Source organism: Salvia miltiorrhiza, chromosome 4 (assembly GCF_028751815.1).
Source record: "Salvia miltiorrhiza cultivar Shanhuang (shh) chromosome 4, IMPLAD_Smil_shh, whole genome shotgun sequence".
Taxonomy (NCBI): Eukaryota; Viridiplantae; Streptophyta; class Magnoliopsida; order Lamiales; family Lamiaceae; genus Salvia; species Salvia miltiorrhiza.
In genome coordinates this window covers 26,791,555-26,809,110 of record NC_080390.1, presented here as the reverse complement: position 1 = coordinate 26,809,110, position 17,556 = coordinate 26,791,555, and the positions used below count along the sequence as shown (strand labels likewise).

The following is a 17,556-nucleotide window of genomic DNA, read 5'->3' as shown; positions in this document are numbered from 1 at the left end:
TATTTTTGTCAGCAGGATATGCATCAAGCAAGTTAACTCAAGTCATTTTATTATATAGAGTTTAAGATATTTTAAAGTTTCAATCCATTTTAATAAATAATGAATTAATTTATTTATTTTTCTCTTTAGGCCATTTTAATAAATAATGAATTAATTTATTTATTTTTCTCTTTAGGCTGAACCTATATAAAATAATTGTACTGAACTCGTGGTGTTGGGTTCAAATTTCATAGATATACATTATAGGTTAAGTGCACTTATTTAAGATATTAAGTGCCGTTTCTTTAAAAATTGAAAATCAATTTTTTTTTTAATAGAACTCAATCCGTGTTTGGGTAGTCATTTTAGGTATAGCATGAATTTTTTGGGGCCGACAAATTAAGCCTTGAGGCTATTCTTGTTGTAGAGGCGACAACAAGTCGATTCAAGTAAATGACCAAAAAGTTGGAGATCCTACTTATCAAAATGTGTTTCTTACATGAACATGACACAGTCCGCATTAAAAAAACTTCCAAGAACAGAAGACGAGAAACAACCATGTCATGTCATGTCATTTGCTCATTCATATCATGATGTTAATGTTACAAGACCCTCCCTCTGCGCTATCAAACTACCTCAACTCTATCATCAAATACTCAACTAACCAATGCCTCTCTATCCAAATCAATCAATCTTAAATCTTTATACAAATAAAACACAGATTTATGTATCACAATTCACAAGTTAAACGTTTAACCTCCTAAAGAGTGAGCTTCCAAAATTCTTCAGTGAAGGTACGTTTGGAGGAAAACCCAAATCTGGTAGCAGAGTCACGTCTCAACTGTACATAACGATTCATCCGTACCTGCGCCTGAGAGAGCTCTTCAGGTTTTCAACAAGATCTTGTATCCTGACAACAACAGAGCTTTCGTCTGTGGCTGAGATGGTCGCGGATTTCTCATCCATCACCATTGCATCGGAGCCAGTTGTCATATCCTATGTTAAGGTAGCACTTAAGATGCCCCGGAAGAAGCAGAAGTCGAGACTATACATACCTAATCGGTAGTGAATCACTTCCTTGATCTACTGATCCTCTAAATAATTTATTTGTAGCAACATCCCTTAGACCTTTGCCAAGTGTGCATCGGCAATTGAATTATTGAGGTCTTCTCGTGACTGTGATCTCCGACTCTGAAGGCGCATTTGACTTCTGTTTGGTGTCCAGAAGTTGTAGTCAAACTGCATGTTTCCTAAGCTGCCCGAAGAATAACTATGCGCTACACTGCTAGATGAAGAGTATAACGACGAATCAGTTAACTGGATGCCCCCGCCACCAAAACCAAGTCCGTCACCAAATGGTCTTTGCTGAGTACTTGCAACTGTAGGACTCAGCGGCATCTTAACCCTTCCATCCCCTAAACCACAATTATCACAAGGCAAGATGATATATTTATAGGTCATACATCGATAATAACTTAAGAAAGTAAAGACTCCAGTACATCCTTTAACAATTTTATCAGACACGATGAGTTTACCTGTATTCATTGGACTCCAGCGCTGGAACCGGAAAGGAGCTGGAATATTGAGCACTGACGCTGATGATCCACTGTTATGGTTGAAAAGAGGGAGATATGACCTCCTGAAAAAATTAGGAATTCGCCAATGGCCAATGCATGACAATGCACATAGCAAGACGAAGAATGAAGCAAACAAGAAGGCAAAAAGTACAAATGGATCTATCTTGACCCTCAATGTCTGGTAGCTGTAAAGCTTTCCCACATTCGGAAATGCCTTTCCTGCTTCGAATAAAGCAACTCCTAGGGTCCAAGTGATGCTTCCAGAGCCAACCATTACCTGCTTATCGGTAATGTGCAATCCTTCTCTCAAGAGGAGAACGATATATGGTGCCCTGAAGCAGTATTGTTCTATAAAAGGCTGAGGAACAACACTTTCTCTTGCAACATTCCAAGTTTTGTCACAAAACTCACGACCCTTCTCTAACACATCATCCAGTGTCGCATCAGGAGTCAAGTTGAAGAAACGGTACACCACATAGAAGCCAGACATTGCATAAAACTGGCCGACAGGACGAGGAAATTTTTCTGCGAGCGCACAAGGCTGCAAATCACAATCGATTCCTGGAGTATGATCTGACCATTCAGACAAATTGACAGCAGCTTTGGCCAGAGCACTACATTCCTCCCACTTCGGGTCACCAACAAGCTGAACTGGGACTCCGCGCTTTGCCGCTTTACCTAATTCTTTCCTTTCAACAGGAGGAATTCCATCTTTTAGCCTAGCAGATGCACACAGTGAACATAGATATCGCTCTTTGTAACCAGACTGCAAACAAGGATGTCTGATCTCAATTTTTCCTTTAACCAGATCTGCGTTGCTAATTTGAGGAAGCGTTTTTAAAAGACGAGCTACAGATTTGTCAAAAGCATCATTGAGTCCATATCCGGTTAAGGAATATGCACTTAGATGATGGTTAACAGGGCCAATACTCAGCTTTAAGCTTGTTTCCTCATGGTTACCAGGGTAACCTTCAAATGTAACCTGCAGTGACGAGCCACCCAAGTCGAGCGCACCATATGTTTCCTTTTTCGGAATGGACCCTAACACCTCTGTATGATAGTTTAAAGCTATCCATCCATAATAAGCTTCCTCCATGCCAGTGATAGTCTTTACCCACTCCTTTTTGCACAAGAACGGGGAACTCTTAAGAATCGACCAAGAACTATTAAGAAGCCAATCAGAATCTGAATTTGGTAGCCTTCGAACTCCAGCTGTAGCATACAGAAAGAGAGAAGTAGTCTTATGTGATTTTTCAGGAATTTGTTTCTCAGCCCATCTGATAAGTGGCTTTATTGCTTTCTTCAACCCAGAAACATTATGTACTAATTTGTCAAATCCAGGCTCCGTCTCCATTCTGTTGTACGCCCGCCCAGACTGGGATCCAGATTTTCTCTTGAAACTTTCAGGCAACGATCTTAATAATATAGGAAGATTGTCATCTTTTTTGTGATTAACTGATGCCTCATATACATACACACGGGTCCCAGTGCTACCGCAGTCAAGCACAACATAGTACTTGGAACGTCCACCAGACCAGTTTGAGTAGAGAAATAACAAGGCAACACAAAGACAAGTAAACAACAATAAACAAAGGAAAGCACATATAACTCTCCCCCACTTTTTCCTTCCAGATGGACCTAACGATATCTTCTCCTTGGAAAAACTTGACGCGCCATTTTCTTGCTGGTAGAAACTTTGTGGCAACGCAGGACCGGAACTTCTCTCTGATCCAGAGCTAATATCATCTTCTGGATCAAGCTGGTTATAAGTAGACAAATCTTGAAGGGATGAAGAGAATCTCAGATTAACATTCTTCTTTGGGCTGGAAAAAGTATAACCATGAAGAGAACCAGAAATAGGAGGCAATCCAGGTGTATATTGAAGAGCAGATGTCTTTGACGCTGTCAAACGAGTTGTTGCGGATGAAACAAACTCCGCAAGTTTACTGAAGATCATTTTAGCATAAATGTAGCACTTCAAGTATTAGTCGAAACCTTTACACTTGTTACCACAATAATAACCAATGATAATAGATTCGGAAGACTACACTGTCATTCCTGGCAGTCAATGAATCAATAAACTGCATCCTGCAGGATCCCATAACAAGAGAAGATACATTATTAGATGGAGGATAGAAATAAAAATAATCAATATGGTTTAGCACATATATATCATTTACAACTAGTTGAAATGACAAATTCGTGATGTAGCATAGAGACCAAGGCAGAAAAGAAGTAGCATATTTTGTTATCAAATTATCAAAATCAAGGACAACTACAGCTGCATTTATAAATATCAAAGAAAATAGTTTGAATCCTGTATATCGCCAACTTTTTAGATCATAATTATAATCTTTCAGGAGATTTAGAAAAATACTCCCTCCATCCCAATCTAATAGGCTCGTTTTCCTTTTTGGGACGTCCCACTAGAATAGGCTCATTTTCCATTTTGAGTAAAAAAAAATGTACTTAACTGGTCTAGACCACACCACTTTCCTCCTGAAAAGTAAGTTTCTTAATCTTTGTGCCCAAAAGAAGTGAGCCTATTAGAGTGGGATGGAGGGTGTACTAATTTAGTGCTTTCACATGACTGACGCGGAAGGAGACTCTAATATCTGATATAACTATTTGACAAGTACTTGTCACTAGCATTGAAGGAGATTTTAGTAAGATGTTATAATCTATCTGATTGTGTCTCATTATATGACAAAAAAAAAAAAATTAATAGGTCATCACATTATAATAAACCCTACATTGCCATTGAGGGTAGAAAAAACATAATTTCATCTAATAGCACAACCAAAACCACAACTTAATAGTCTCATGCAAATAAAATGATAAAACCATGTGTTCCAATAGGTTCTTTCACAGATAGACAATGGAAAAGATACAACTATCTCTAATCTGGACTAAATGTAGATTCACCGAAAATGCTACACAACAGAGGACCATGAATACTGGAAAAGAAAACTTTTTCTCGACTTGCCCTTGCTTTACATAGATATCATTAATCAATTGAAAGTCCAGCAAAAGGCCATGAGAAAATAGACTTTCCACAACCTTAGCGTTCCCAGTCACAAGCTCGAATAAACCTTTTAAATTCTCCAGTTGAAAAATGCTCACTTATATCGCTCCAAGACCAATCCAACCAAACCTCACCAATACTAATTGGTGATTCACAAGAAACGTTAAGCGAAATCTCAATCCAGTTCAAATTACGAGGCCGTTAATTGATCATGCCAGGACATCGTCGAACATGGACCTTGAACTTTCCCTACTGCACCACAAGTTCAAAAAACGAGCTGCTTTTATTCCTCGTTCTCCTTGTTTCATGTTTTCAACAGAACACACTAGATAATCATAGTGTATAGTAAAGATCAACCCTAATCGACACAGCACACATAAGCTCAAATCCTTAATACATTCTGTGTTTCCCTCAGCTGTCATCTTTGCAATTTAAATTGAAATCAAATTCTCATCTCCATCGATTCCACACGAAAAAATCAGACTGGAATCCGATATACACCAACACTAGATAATCATCGAAGGTCACATAAAAGAACAAATGCCAGAATAGACAAATATTAAAACCACAGATCTTTGAAAGCCACAAACACAATAACAACAACCACACTCACACATAGACACAGAAAACACGGAAATCATCCAAAAAACCCAAATACAGCTATCTGGCCACACAAAGATTTTACCTGGCCTTCAGATCATAAAGAGGTTAAGAGTTGAGACGCAATAATTTTACACTGCCTTCGTATGCTGCAGATCCAAAATCTGAAAATGGGGTTTTTGATTTTCAACCGAAAGAAGCGACCTGTAGCCAAACTCCCTGCTTGTTCAAACTATGCAATCATCACCCCTCTCTCTCTCTCTCTCTTAAGAGGGGTATGTAGTCTGAAACCTTCTCTGCTAACTTTTTCTTGTTAGAATAAGGAGCAGTTGTTTTGGTTCGTCTTTTTTCTGGGAGACCAGTCTTAGAATTGCTATTCATAGTTATCCGCGGTGGTTCAATTGTATTTATGACGTATAAATCATTTTATTATACCTAATTATATAAAAAATATATTATTATTTATGACTTTGATCGATTAATAATAGACAATATTTTTTATTCATTTAAATATTATTTTATTTAAAGTATTCTATAATAATAATATTATCAATTCAATAAATATAATATTAAATTTAATGAGTATCGTATACTAAAAATTAAATTATAGAGTAAAAAATAGAATCATAACTAAAAAAATTTGAGGTTTTTCTTATATAGATAAACCAATTATTGCATATATTACTATAGATTTTATAGTATACAGTCTATTTTATATTCCTCACGACTCAATTCAATATACCACATTTTTCTATTTGGACGTTTGATCTCAATAAGCTATTTCATAAAATAAAAAATCAACATATAACAAATACTCTCATATAACTCATTATTGATATTAAATGTCATTATAGTCCACAAATAATTAACTCTCTTTTCACTTGAAAAAGAATGTTTTATTTCTCTCTCCTATTTTTTTGACAAATATATCCACACAAAAAGTTGTTTTTTCTCATGTTTTACTATAAACAATTCGTTTTTTAACATCCGTTTCAGGGACTTGTGACCTATTTAATTGGGACGGAGGGAGTATATAACTAACTGTGAAATAATTATTATATCACATAATTATGTTAGTTTTAATATATCAAAGTACCCACTATCTTATAACAAAATTAAATTTTACCCACTGAAATAAAAACTTAAATATATACCCACTTTTAAGGTGAAAGGTCTAATTTACCCTTGCTGCAAAATTGCAAATTTTCGGTCCCCCAATTTCGGTCCCCGTAAGCTACAGTTTTTCTCTCATCTTCAAATCTTCAAATGAAATATTCAAATCTTCATCCGTAATCTTCAAATCGTCAAGTCGTCGTCTTCATCGTCGTGATGTTCAGTCGATGTCTCCAGTGATGCGCTGCTTCAATTCGTCGACGGTGAGTTTCTTTGAGTTGTGTTTTTTGATTTTAAGTTTTGAATGTTACTATTTCCACAATCTTCAATCTTTGATTTTGTTGGTTTTTCGTTATAATTTATAGATTGTTTGTGTTCGCCGGTCGTTAAAGCTTTGGTTATAAGCTTTGTTGTCGTTGATAATCACCGCCGATTTTCTAGGGCACATGTTAGATCTTTGTTTTTTGCATTTCTTTGTCATTGTTCTTCAATTCACAAATATTTTGTTGAATTCACAACTCCGTTACAATTGTTTTCTCTTTTATTTTCGTTACATGAATTCGTATTTATGTCTGGTTGTGAATTATAGGTTTAGATCTTCAATTCACAACCATAATAATTTTGGTTGTGAATTCAAAAATAAACAAACTCAAGTTGATAGCTAGGTCTTTATTCAACATTGAATTGCATTTCTCAATTGTGAATTATAGTTTTACATTTTTAATTCACAACCATATCAACGGTGGTTGTGAATTCAGTCTTGAAAACTCAAATTGTTTTACATTTTCAAATTCACAACCATTATGAGATTTTTTGTTGTGAATCAGTTTATTTGGTTGTGAATTCCCTGTTTCCGTTCTTAATTTCTGAATTTCTTTATTAATTATATTTTCTTATACAGATGAATCGACCTGGGATTATCATACATTATGGTGGTGAATGGATTAATGACAAGTATGTTGGAGGACAAAGAAGATTCTACTTAATCCCTTCTGATGGATTGAAGTATTCGAGCTTGATTGGTTATATACACTTGATGGTTGCAGCTGATACGAGTTCGATGTCTTATGTATTGCGTTATATTATTACAGCACCAGATGGAGATAACATTGAAATGAATGTTATGAATGATTTTGATTTGAAATATGTTATTGGCATTTCTGAAGTCCCCAAAGTGTTTGTGACTGTTTCACCTGTTTTGTTGGCTGCACCTACTGTTGGACATGGAATTGTGGATGATAATTTGAATCAAAATATTGATGATATTGATTTTTGTTTTGATGATTGTGATGGGGATTTTGATGATCAGGACAGTCTTGATGACGAATTAGAGGATGATTTTCCCTCTAGAGTTAGAAGTCGACATATAGTTCCAGCTTTGCCATTTTTTTCTTCTGGTAATGATGGTGTGGATGATCAGAATTTGGGTGTTGATACTACCACTCGACGCCAGTGGATTATCCCAGGTGCATTGTATCAAGCTTCATTGGTTGTTGATGGAGTTGTTGATGTTGAGTTGTATTCTAGGGATTCTTTGTCTGTTGGATCTACTTATATGGACATGCAAAGACAGTTTGCTTATTGATGTGGGTTTGTATCACTTGAAGAATGAAGTTGAATATGTTGTTGATCGGTCATGCACTGCAAGATTTGGGGTTAGTTGCAAATATCCTGATTAGTGTCAGTTTATGATGCGTGCCAAGGCTTCAGGTACAGTGTGGAGGGTGTTCAAATGGATTGCACCCCATACTTATCAGATGGATTATCGCCATCACGGGCCACGTACTCTTTCTTCGAAGATTATTGGTGTTTTTTTTGCGCCAATGTTGATGCACAATGGTGCAGTTTTGAAGCCTAAGGAGATGGCAGCTCAGTTGCAGCGAGATTATGGTACGGTTTTCATGTAGACTATTCAGTTGCATATGCTGGGAGGAATCACGCCATCAAGCTTATTTATGGCGATCCAGATAAGTCTTTTGAGATGATCCCCTCTTATCTTCATATGGTGCAGCATTGCAACACGGACTCGATGATTGATGTGGAGACTGATGGAAATGATGTTTTTAAGTATTGTTTTATGGCTCTCAGTGCATCTATTCGTGATTTTTTATCATCCGGATGTCCTATTATTGTTGTTGATGCTACCCATTTGAAAGAAAAGTATAAGGGTGTGATGTTTGTTGTTGTGAGTAAGGATGGAAATGAACAGGTTTTTCCATTAGCTGTGGGGCTTGGCGATAAGGAGAATGATAGTTCATGTTCATCGTTTTTTACACGTTTGAGACATGCATTTGGTGTTCCAGATAACTTGCTATTTGTTTCTGATCAGCATATGAGCATAAAGAACGTTGTTGAAGCTGTCTTTCCTGGAGTTCCTCGTGGTCTTTGCACCTATCATTTGCAGAAGAACCTTGCAAGATACGGTGCTAATATTGTAGCGATGTTTCAAAGGGCTGCGAATAGCTACCGGAGGGAGATTTTTTATTTGCATTTTGGTCAGTTGGGTTTGCTTCAAGACAAAGCTGCATATAGGAAGTTAATGGATGCTCAGCCTTCTAGATGGGCACGTAGTCATTGTGGAGTTCGTAGATATAACTTCATGACATCTAACTGTGCCGAGGTATTCAATGATCGGCTTCGATGGGGTAGGAGATTGCCCGTGTGCACTTTGTTGGAGTTTGTGAGGACTTTGGTAGCTCATTGGTTTGCAGAGAGACGTAGTAAGGCTATGGCAAGAACTCATCCACTTACAGAGTATGCTGCTCTAAAATTGGATATCTCGGTTGAGGAAGGTCGAATAATGGAGGTGAATCCCATCAATGCTTTCAAATTCACCGTTTCTTCTAGTGTCAAAAGTACGTTGTTGATCTTCGCGCTAGGAGTTGTTCTTATCATGAGTTTGATCTTGATTTGATCCCTTGCTCTCATGTTGCTGCTGCTATATTGTAAGTTTTTAAATTTTTTTGGTTTGTTATTGGTTTTATTTTATTATTTTTGTTGTATATTTTGTTTTGAAATTGATTTTTTAATAATGTTTCAGCAAGTCCAAACAATCTTGCATTCCATATGTGTCTAGTTACTACACCACAGAGACATTATGTGAGATGTATTCTATGGATGTGAATCATATTCCACATCAAGACGATTGGGATGTTTCTTTGGATGTGAGGACAAGGGTCGTTGGTGTTCCTGATAATCCTAAACAGTCAGGGCGTCTACGAACTTCAAGAATTCCATCTGCAGTAGAATCTTCTACTAGATCATGTGTTAGTGTTTGCTCACGATGCCACCAATCAGGTCATTACAAGTCTAGTTGCAAGGAAGAAGTTCCAATTCCACCACAAAGTGAAGATCAAGAAGTTGATTGTCCTCGTCCAGCTAAGCGTTGCAGTATTTACCATGATACTGGACATACAAAGAGGAAGTGTCGATTGTTTGATCCTAGTGCTTGATTGTGGTGTTTGGTGTTTGTTAGTATTTATTGTTTTTGAAAAAATTATGAGACGTTTTTTCTAAGACTTGTGGTTGTGAATTCGAGCCTGAAAGCCATAAATCACAACCTACTGAAGTTGTTAGTTGTGAATTTATTTAAAAATATTTAAGCAGTAACAGTAGCATCATAATAGCATGCAGCATATCCTAGATACTTAACCATTCAAATACATAATCCTGCATAGACCTAAGCATTCAAATTCCAAAACAAAGTTAGCTGAAAACATAGTTATCTAACATAGACAAAATATTCAAAGCAAGCAAATTCAAAGTATCTAAGTACTTTCATCCATCAAATTTCAAACCATCTTAAAAAACTTGAAGTTTTTTTCTTCACTCATAGAATGCAGTGCTGAATCCATAGATTGTCATCGCTATGTCACTCATGTACTTCTTCAAGATTTTTGCATTAAATCCATCTTCCCACCGGCCCGTCAGTATCGCTTCAACAAACTTGAGTGCGAATGGTCCACAGTTGACATCGTGACTTTGCTCATACAGGGTGACATTTTTTGGATGTTCTATCTTCCACTGCCTCATATATTCTTTAATATATGGTCTTGCGTCATAGAAACATGCATACTTAAGGACATGGGGAAGCAAACGAGCCAAGGGCACCATGTTTTGTATGCTTATTGCATAGTCATCCTCTGCCCATGCGTGCTACTGTGAATCATAGATGGCCATGCATGATTCCTTTAGGTTTATGCATATGGTGCTCCAATGATGCACAATATGCACCACTGCAATAACCTGAAATGAAACAGTTGTTGAATTATATTTTTTATTTACAAATAACAATTTCTGTATATTGTTAATATTACAACATTTTAATATATATCAACTGTAAAATTATATTTTCACAACCAACATTTCTGTTGGTTGTGAATTCAAGATTTAAATCTTGAATTCACAACCAACAGAAATGTTGGTTGTGAAATTTAAGTTATAAGTTATTCACAACAAAATTTAAGTTCTAAGTTATTCACAACAATATCTGTATATTGTTAATATTACAAATTTTTAATATCAACTGTAAAATTATATTTTCACAGAATTCACAACCAACAGAAACGTTGCCTATAAAATTTTATTCTTTCATTACAAAAAACATTGTTTGTCTATTGTTGGTTGTGAATTCGAGCTTCGAATTCACAAGCAAGAATAATACTAATTTTTAATATAAGATCCAAAGTTATAATTCACAACCAACATTCTTATTGGTTGTGAATTCAAGCTTTAAATCGTGAATTCACAACCAACGGAAATGTTGGATATGAATTTTAAGTTCTAAGTTATTCTGAAGAAGAAAAAAAAAGAACTAATTTCTTGATGAAATTTTTACCTTGTCGTAATCATGCCATGGCCCCAGGCAGGTTGCTCTCCAATTACGAACTACGACAGTTCGAATAAGTCCTCCGTTTCAATCTTAATCTCGTTTTTGTGTGTTTGACTCGGGGGTCTCGTCTTCATTGTTGTATTTTACCCACATCCGGAAGATAGTGGCCTGTAAAATTATCATTATGAATATATTTTGAATTTAAGTATTAAAAACATAATAAAATACAATGAAATACAATATTAAGTTATTTACTTACCATGAAGCTTGTAGAAGTTATTGTGACTCTTCGTTTGAAACTTCTAATCCGGCTATCTCCGGGGATATGTACAACACCGCCAAATATGCATCAATGTGCATGTTTTCAAGTTCTTTTTTTGGGCCTGCTACTATATACTTAAAGAATGCTGAAGTAACGGCCAATGGCAATCCAATGTTTCTCCTATATTTTATAAGTGTATTAAGAGTGTTATTACATGTTATTTCATGTGTAAAATTCTTATATAAACTTACACTAAACTGGATATAAAACTTATATTGGAGAAATTTTATATGAAATGTATAAGGAAGTGTAGTTAACTGTCTGTTGTGAATTCGATTTATAAAACTTTAATTCGCAACTAATTATATATTTAGTTCATGCTTGAATTCTGGAATTTACAACCAACACTAGCCTTGGGTTGTGAATTCAAGCTTTATGACTGGAATTCACAACCAACGGTTACTGATGGTTGTGAATTCGAGCCTGAAAGCCATAATTCACAACCAACCCAAGTTGTTAGTTATGAATTTTATATGAAATGTACAAGGAAGTGTACTTACCTGTCTTTTGTTGTTTTTAGGAACTTGTCAAAGTTTGCCCCTCTTCTGTCATATGGACGAAATGGACTGCATAATGCAGCAGACGCTGCTCTCGCCTTCACTGTGATGAAGTCAAGCTTTTCAGGGTAATCGTCGTATCCAGCATCTATTCTTGCACATTTCCATTGTTGTTCAGCATACTCGGCATTAGCCCTAGCTTCTGCATCAATTACTTTTCCAGCTTGGCTCCAAAACGGATCATCATCTGGTATGTCACTCAAGTCAAATAAACTTCTGTCATCAGTTGGAGTTTTGCTTGGTGAGTGGTGAGGCTCTTATGTCGTTTCCAAATCAATGTCCATCTATTACAATAAAAAAATAATTTGTATTATTATGTATTAAAAGGGAATTTGAATTTAACATATTATAATTTATACTAACCTTCGTATTTTCTTGTGTTTCCTTTTCCTTTTCTTTTGTTATTGCTGCTTGAGTTTCTTGTAGCATTTGAGCTATGCATTTTTCGATAAATTCTGCTATCTCTTCACTCAGTATTGATTGCATGAGCATGTATGTCAATGTGCTCTGAGCAATTGCATTGATAAATTCAACATCTCCTCTTATGCTTTGATGAATTTTCTTTGCAATTTCTTCAATATGATCTGGTGTGATTCCAGATTCAGTTCTTGCTCCTGTTGTCTTTTTTTCAACCTTCTTCCCTCTGTTGCCGTGACTTTTTCCTATTTCTGTGTCATGTTCTGTCTCTGATTCAATTCTTGCTTTTTTTTTTCAACCTTCTTCTCTTTTTGATGCCTTGACTTTTTTCTATTTGTGTGTCATTTTCCGTCTCTGATTCAATTTTTGCTTCTATTGTCTTTTTTTCAACCTTTTTTCCTCTGTTGCCTTGACTTTTTTCTGTTTGTGTGTCCTAGTCTGTTTCTGTGTCCTAGTCTGTTTCTGTGTCACTGTCTTCATCAACTTGTGTTTTTCTTTCGGTTTGCTCCTCTTATGTTTCCTGCTGTTCTTCAGTTTTCTCTTCATCTTCTTCATTTTCAGCTGGTGTCGATTTTGGTGTGTAGAACTTCACCGACTTTTGTGTCAGCTGACTATTGCTCTCTTCGATTTGGACCCTATTGTATTTGTCTTTTGCATAATTCAGTGACAGTGGCTTATCCTCAGGCTCTATGGAAAGCCAATATTCTGTTTCACTTTCTTCAGAATTTGGAATCATTCTTTCATGCAAACTACAGTACATAGTATTTTCTGACAAAAGCAATGTATTATATTTGAACTTTAATTCACAAGCAGCATGAATATTAGTTTTGAATTCCTTGTTTTAATTTTTAATTTACAACCAGCAGAGTGTTGGTTGTGAATTGGATGTGTCAAACATGAATTCACATTTCACAACCACCAGTAGTGTTGGTTGTGAATTCGATGTGTCAACCATGAATTCACAACCAACACTCAAGCATCAATTCACAACAACCAGTAGTGTTGGTTATGAATTCGATATTTCAACCATGAATTCACAACCAACACTCAAGCATTAATTCACAACCACCTATAGTGTTGGTTGTGAATTCGATATTTCAATCATGAATTCACAACCAGCAGTGGTGTTGGTTGTGAATTTGATGTTTCAATCATGAATTCACAAGCAGGAATGCATGAATTCACAACCAATATTGATTATGGTTGTCAATTGTAGAACAGTTTGCTTATTTTTTTTTCTAATATTTGAACGATTTATGATTTATTATGACAGTAAATCATAATACTATTCAAGGAGTCATATTAAACACATTAATGAATCAAATATTACTTACCATTCTTGTAACCTCCGTCACCATAATGTTCGTTCTGTAGTAGTTGAATCTGAATATCCTTGGAAGTGCAGTTTTACTTCTGACATGACCACAGGTCTTCCCTAACTCTGGTATTGCACAGTATATCCATGCCTGTATAGTAAAAATATAAATTAGAATTGTAATCATCATATTATAAATAGTACATAATTCAGTAGTTGTTTAGAATTTTACCAAGAATGCAGTGGAGCATCCAAAGATATGTATCCCTTCAACCTTATCTTTTCCGTCTACAGCCCTTCGTGATGGTGTCGTCTTGATGCCTTTGATGTAGTGCAGTAAGTGTTGATAGCTATAGCTTCCCCAAGGAAAATTTCCCAATCTTCATCTCTTTCAACCATAGCCCACATCCATTGCTCTACTATTGTTTTCTTCGGCTCCATGCCCAACACAAAGTAGTAGGCCAATAGAATTTTCGCCACCTTTATGTAATCTGATGTATTTTCTGTTATCTTTCCCTGCTCAAATAGATCCTTCAGCCGTTCAATAGTCATTGTGATATTATCAAACCTTCTTGTGAAAAGCGAATCTCTATTTATAATGGCGCTTCCTTCCTTGTTGAAGTTTAATTCTCCAAACCTGAGCCCTGTCATTAAGGCATATTCAACCTTGTAAACCGCAGTCTTTTGTCGTTTATGCATAAACTTAGTTCGTCTATTTTTTCTCCAACTATGATCTCCCTTGAGATAACATAGTGGACTGCACTTCCACATTTGTTTATTGTATCTGGGAGATTCAGAAAATGCTCGAAGCAGCTTTTCTTGAAGGTGAACACAACTTCTTTTCCGGCCTTTCAACACTTTTTGAATAATCTTCATTATTCATTCTCTACACTGGAAGTTAATTATGCACTTTACATCTCTCATTTCCGACCTTTTGTAAACCCATTGAATCTGTAAAACATAATAGAATTCATGTGTTAGCAAAACATAACATCTGAGTAAAATACATCTAAAATAAAGTAATTTTATGAGTTGGAGATCTTTATTAATTTCATCACTAATACTATTATATTTAGTTATAATGAAAGTATATGAATCAAGCAAGTATAAGATAAGAGATGAGTTGTGAATTATTGGTAACAGTAATATGGAAACTTATAAAAGAGTACTAGTCATTTGAACTTTATAGTATATTAGTTTATACCCAAAACAATGATTTAGAAAGCAATCACAATAATTTTAGGCTTTCAAAACTTTATTTAAAAGCAATCATATATGCCAGGTTGTGAATTAGATTCTTTATTTACAAAAATCATTGTCTGCCTATATTTCACAACCAACAATAATCCTAATTTTTAATATCAACTCTTGTTAGGTTCGGAGGGTGTCGAATAGGTGTATGGGGGGGAATACACCTATAGGCTATTTTTATTCGAGTTAAAACGAAACTTCAAACACAAACTGACTCAACCTGTTTACTGAAAAGAGTTTTGACCAAAACAGGATTGACGACTGATACTGAATACTCTTCAGTAAGGAGTTATCAGTTAAGTCAAAGACTTTAACTTATACACGTAAGGCTTCAATCGAGTTTGATAAACAGAGATATGTTATGAATCTTACTGACTATCAGAAGATAGATCAGCTAGACTGATAACACACGCAGCGGAAAACTTTTGTTTTGTAATAGCCTGTGTAATTAAACATGTTGTCAGTCGATAGGTTTCTCTTTGCAATTAATCAGTTTTCAGTTTAAGAAGGTAAGAGCGCAATCAAGAATGTAAATATTGAAAGCTGTAAATAACACATAGATTTTTACGTGGTTCGGAAAATACTTCCTACATCCACGGTCGGTTGATCAGACCAACAACTTCACTGGGCAAGTGCTTACGGGTGCACTGTAAACCGATGCTCGTGCTTGCGGGTGCACAGCAAATCGATGCTCGTGCTTACGGGTGCACAGCAAACCTGAACGTGTGCTTGCGGGTGCACACAAATCGAAACGACTGAAGATCCTATCTTCAGTACCAACACACCTTGTTGGATTTCTCACTTCTAGCGCACACTGGGCACTAAGACCTCACGGAGACAGAACACCGGTCTGAACTCCTTTTCGACACAAACACTCAATTCGGTTGGTTGAAGAGAGGTTTGAAAACTTGCCAACTAAACCACAAAGAACAAGTTCTTTGCAGTCAGTTTTACCTAGGTTTTGGATATACAATATATATGTCTAAGGTCAAAGAGAATGTATGTAAATCAGCAGTGACTAATTTTTGGCTTTGTGATTCTCTTCTTCGATTCAAATTTTGGGGAGGCTTGGTTTAGCTGAGTAACAAATTTGGCAGCGTTTCAGCTTATGTTGTTGAATCGGTGAAGATTGAAGTGATCCTCGAGCGCTATTTATTGGAGACGTCTTGAATAGATTCGTTGGCGGAGATGGTCTTCAAGATTTCTTTTGTTAGAGAGTAATTTGAACTTGGGCTGAGGCTTCAATCTTCGAGGTTCCTTGTTTAGTGAGAACGGCTACTTTGAAGAGCAAGAGATGCGCCATCTCTGAAAAGTTAATCACCGAAAAGGAATAGCCTCTGCAGAGAAAGGACGATCCTCAGATCTCTGTTTTTAAATGCTGATGTACTTCTGAAGTGCGTGGCTTCCTTTGAACGTTGGAGGTTCAGTCCGAGGAAGAATGTTTAACTGATACTTGACTTTAGTATCAGTCCGCAGAATCTACGTGGCGCGCATTAAGTAATCAGTCGAAACTGATCCTTCGACTGATACTTCAGTCGGCATCTTACTAGAAAAGAACTCTAGCACTTGAGTTCGAACAGTTCTAGTCTATTACAATTGAAACCTATTGATTTTGGTATCATCAAAACTAGGATTATGATATTTCATTAAGTTCCCAACAATTTCCTCCTTTTTGATGATGCCAAAACCACACAACAGTTCTAAGCAAGAAAAAAACTGAACTCAGAGCTCAAGTTATTAAACAGGGTGAATACTTTTCCCCCCTTAATAATATAACCTAAAACTTGCACTCTAAAGGAAGAACACAACAGTTCAAGGAAACTGAACGAGGACAAAACTGAAAGACATTAATCAGAGCCTGGACAAAAGGTTATTGTCTTCAGGTTAAGATAAAAAAGAAGTTCTTTTCATTTAAAAAAATAACTGATGAGAAATCAGTTGAGGTACAGAACAAAACATACATGGGAGTAAAAACAACCAAGAAAAACACATGGGAAAACCCATGGACTCCAGCAGTCTGCTTGTCTGTGCCTTGAACTTCTTTGATCTTCATCTTCGTCTTCATGTTCCTAAGCTTGTTCCTTTCACACTTATTTTCCATTGACTTGAGGACTTTACTGAAACGTCATCCTTAAAACTTCTGGTGATCCTTTCGCTTTACGATCTTCAGTCTTTCGAGAAGATGCAGGGAACCACCTTCGAGAAGGTTTTTCTCTGACTTCTACTTTTCCCCTTTTTGGCAACATAAAAAAAGAGAGCTGATGATGGAAGCTATGATCAGATGGTACCCAACTCCTAGTCTCAAAAATTCATGAGAGGATTTGAGAAGATGATGAGTCCAGAGATGCAGAAGAGGAAGACGCTAGTGGGAAGAAGGATGAAAAGGGAGACGGAGAAGTGAAGGAGGTCGAGAGAGATGGAGAAGAGCAGCGTGAAGGAAATGAAAGTATGCATAACATCTTGGAGATATTCATGTGATGCGGCTATGCATACGGACCTACAAGGGGCAAGCAGAGAAGAAGAGGTGAGGAAGAGGAGTGTTTGAGGTGAGGATGGAGATGACAGAAAT

General features: G+C 36.3%; 2 protein-coding genes across 3 annotated transcripts; one reads left to right on the top strand and one right to left on the bottom strand.

Moving 5' to 3' along the window:
• Nucleotides 1-527: 527 nt before the first annotated feature.
• LOC131020041 (probable apyrase 7) lies at nt 528-5,562 on the bottom strand. 2 transcript variants are annotated; one of them, XM_057948674.1, is made up of 3 exons: nt 5,267-5,562; nt 1,515-3,644; nt 528-1,394 (listed from the first exon to the last, which is right to left on the bottom strand). In XM_057948674.1, exons 2-3 carry the CDS (start codon nt 3,511-3,513, stop codon nt 1,102-1,104), a joined length of 2,292 nt encoding a protein of 763 aa, XP_057804657.1. In that variant the 5' UTR covers nt 3,514-3,644; nt 5,267-5,562; the 3' UTR covers nt 528-1,101. The 2 variants fall into 2 exon arrangements, with proteins under 2 accessions (XP_057804657.1, XP_057804656.1); XM_057948673.1 differs by having other exon boundaries at nt 528-3,644; nt 5,267-5,528.
• Nucleotides 5,563-8,117: 2,555 nt separating this feature from the next.
• LOC131023217 (uncharacterized) lies at nt 8,118-9,746 on the top strand. The gene is made up of 4 exons (XM_057952759.1): nt 8,118-8,189; nt 8,306-9,100; nt 9,142-9,239; nt 9,335-9,746. Exons 1-4 carry the CDS (start codon nt 8,118-8,120, stop codon nt 9,744-9,746), a joined length of 1,377 nt encoding a protein of 458 aa, XP_057808742.1.
• The last annotated feature ends 7,810 nt before the right edge of the window (nt 9,747-17,556 follow it).

What these genes read in the sequence shown, in the direction of transcription:
- LOC131020041 (XM_057948673.1), bottom strand. Translation starts at nt 3,513, where the DNA reads ATGATCTTCAGTAAACTTGCGGAGTTTGTTTCATCCGCAACAACTCGT.
- LOC131023217 (XM_057952759.1), top strand. Translation starts at nt 8,118, where the DNA reads ATGTTGATGCACAATGGTGCAGTTTTGAAGCCTAAGGAGATGGCAGCT. An exon ending in TGCAGCGAGATTATGGTACG is followed by an intron (nt 8,190 to 8,305) that starts GTTTTCATGTAG and finishes CATATGGTGCAG; the next exon opens with CATTGCAACACGGACTCGAT. An exon ending in AGGAAGGTCGAATAATGGAG is followed by an intron (nt 9,101 to 9,141) that starts GTGAATCCCATC and finishes CGTTTCTTCTAG; the next exon opens with TGTCAAAAGTACGTTGTTGA.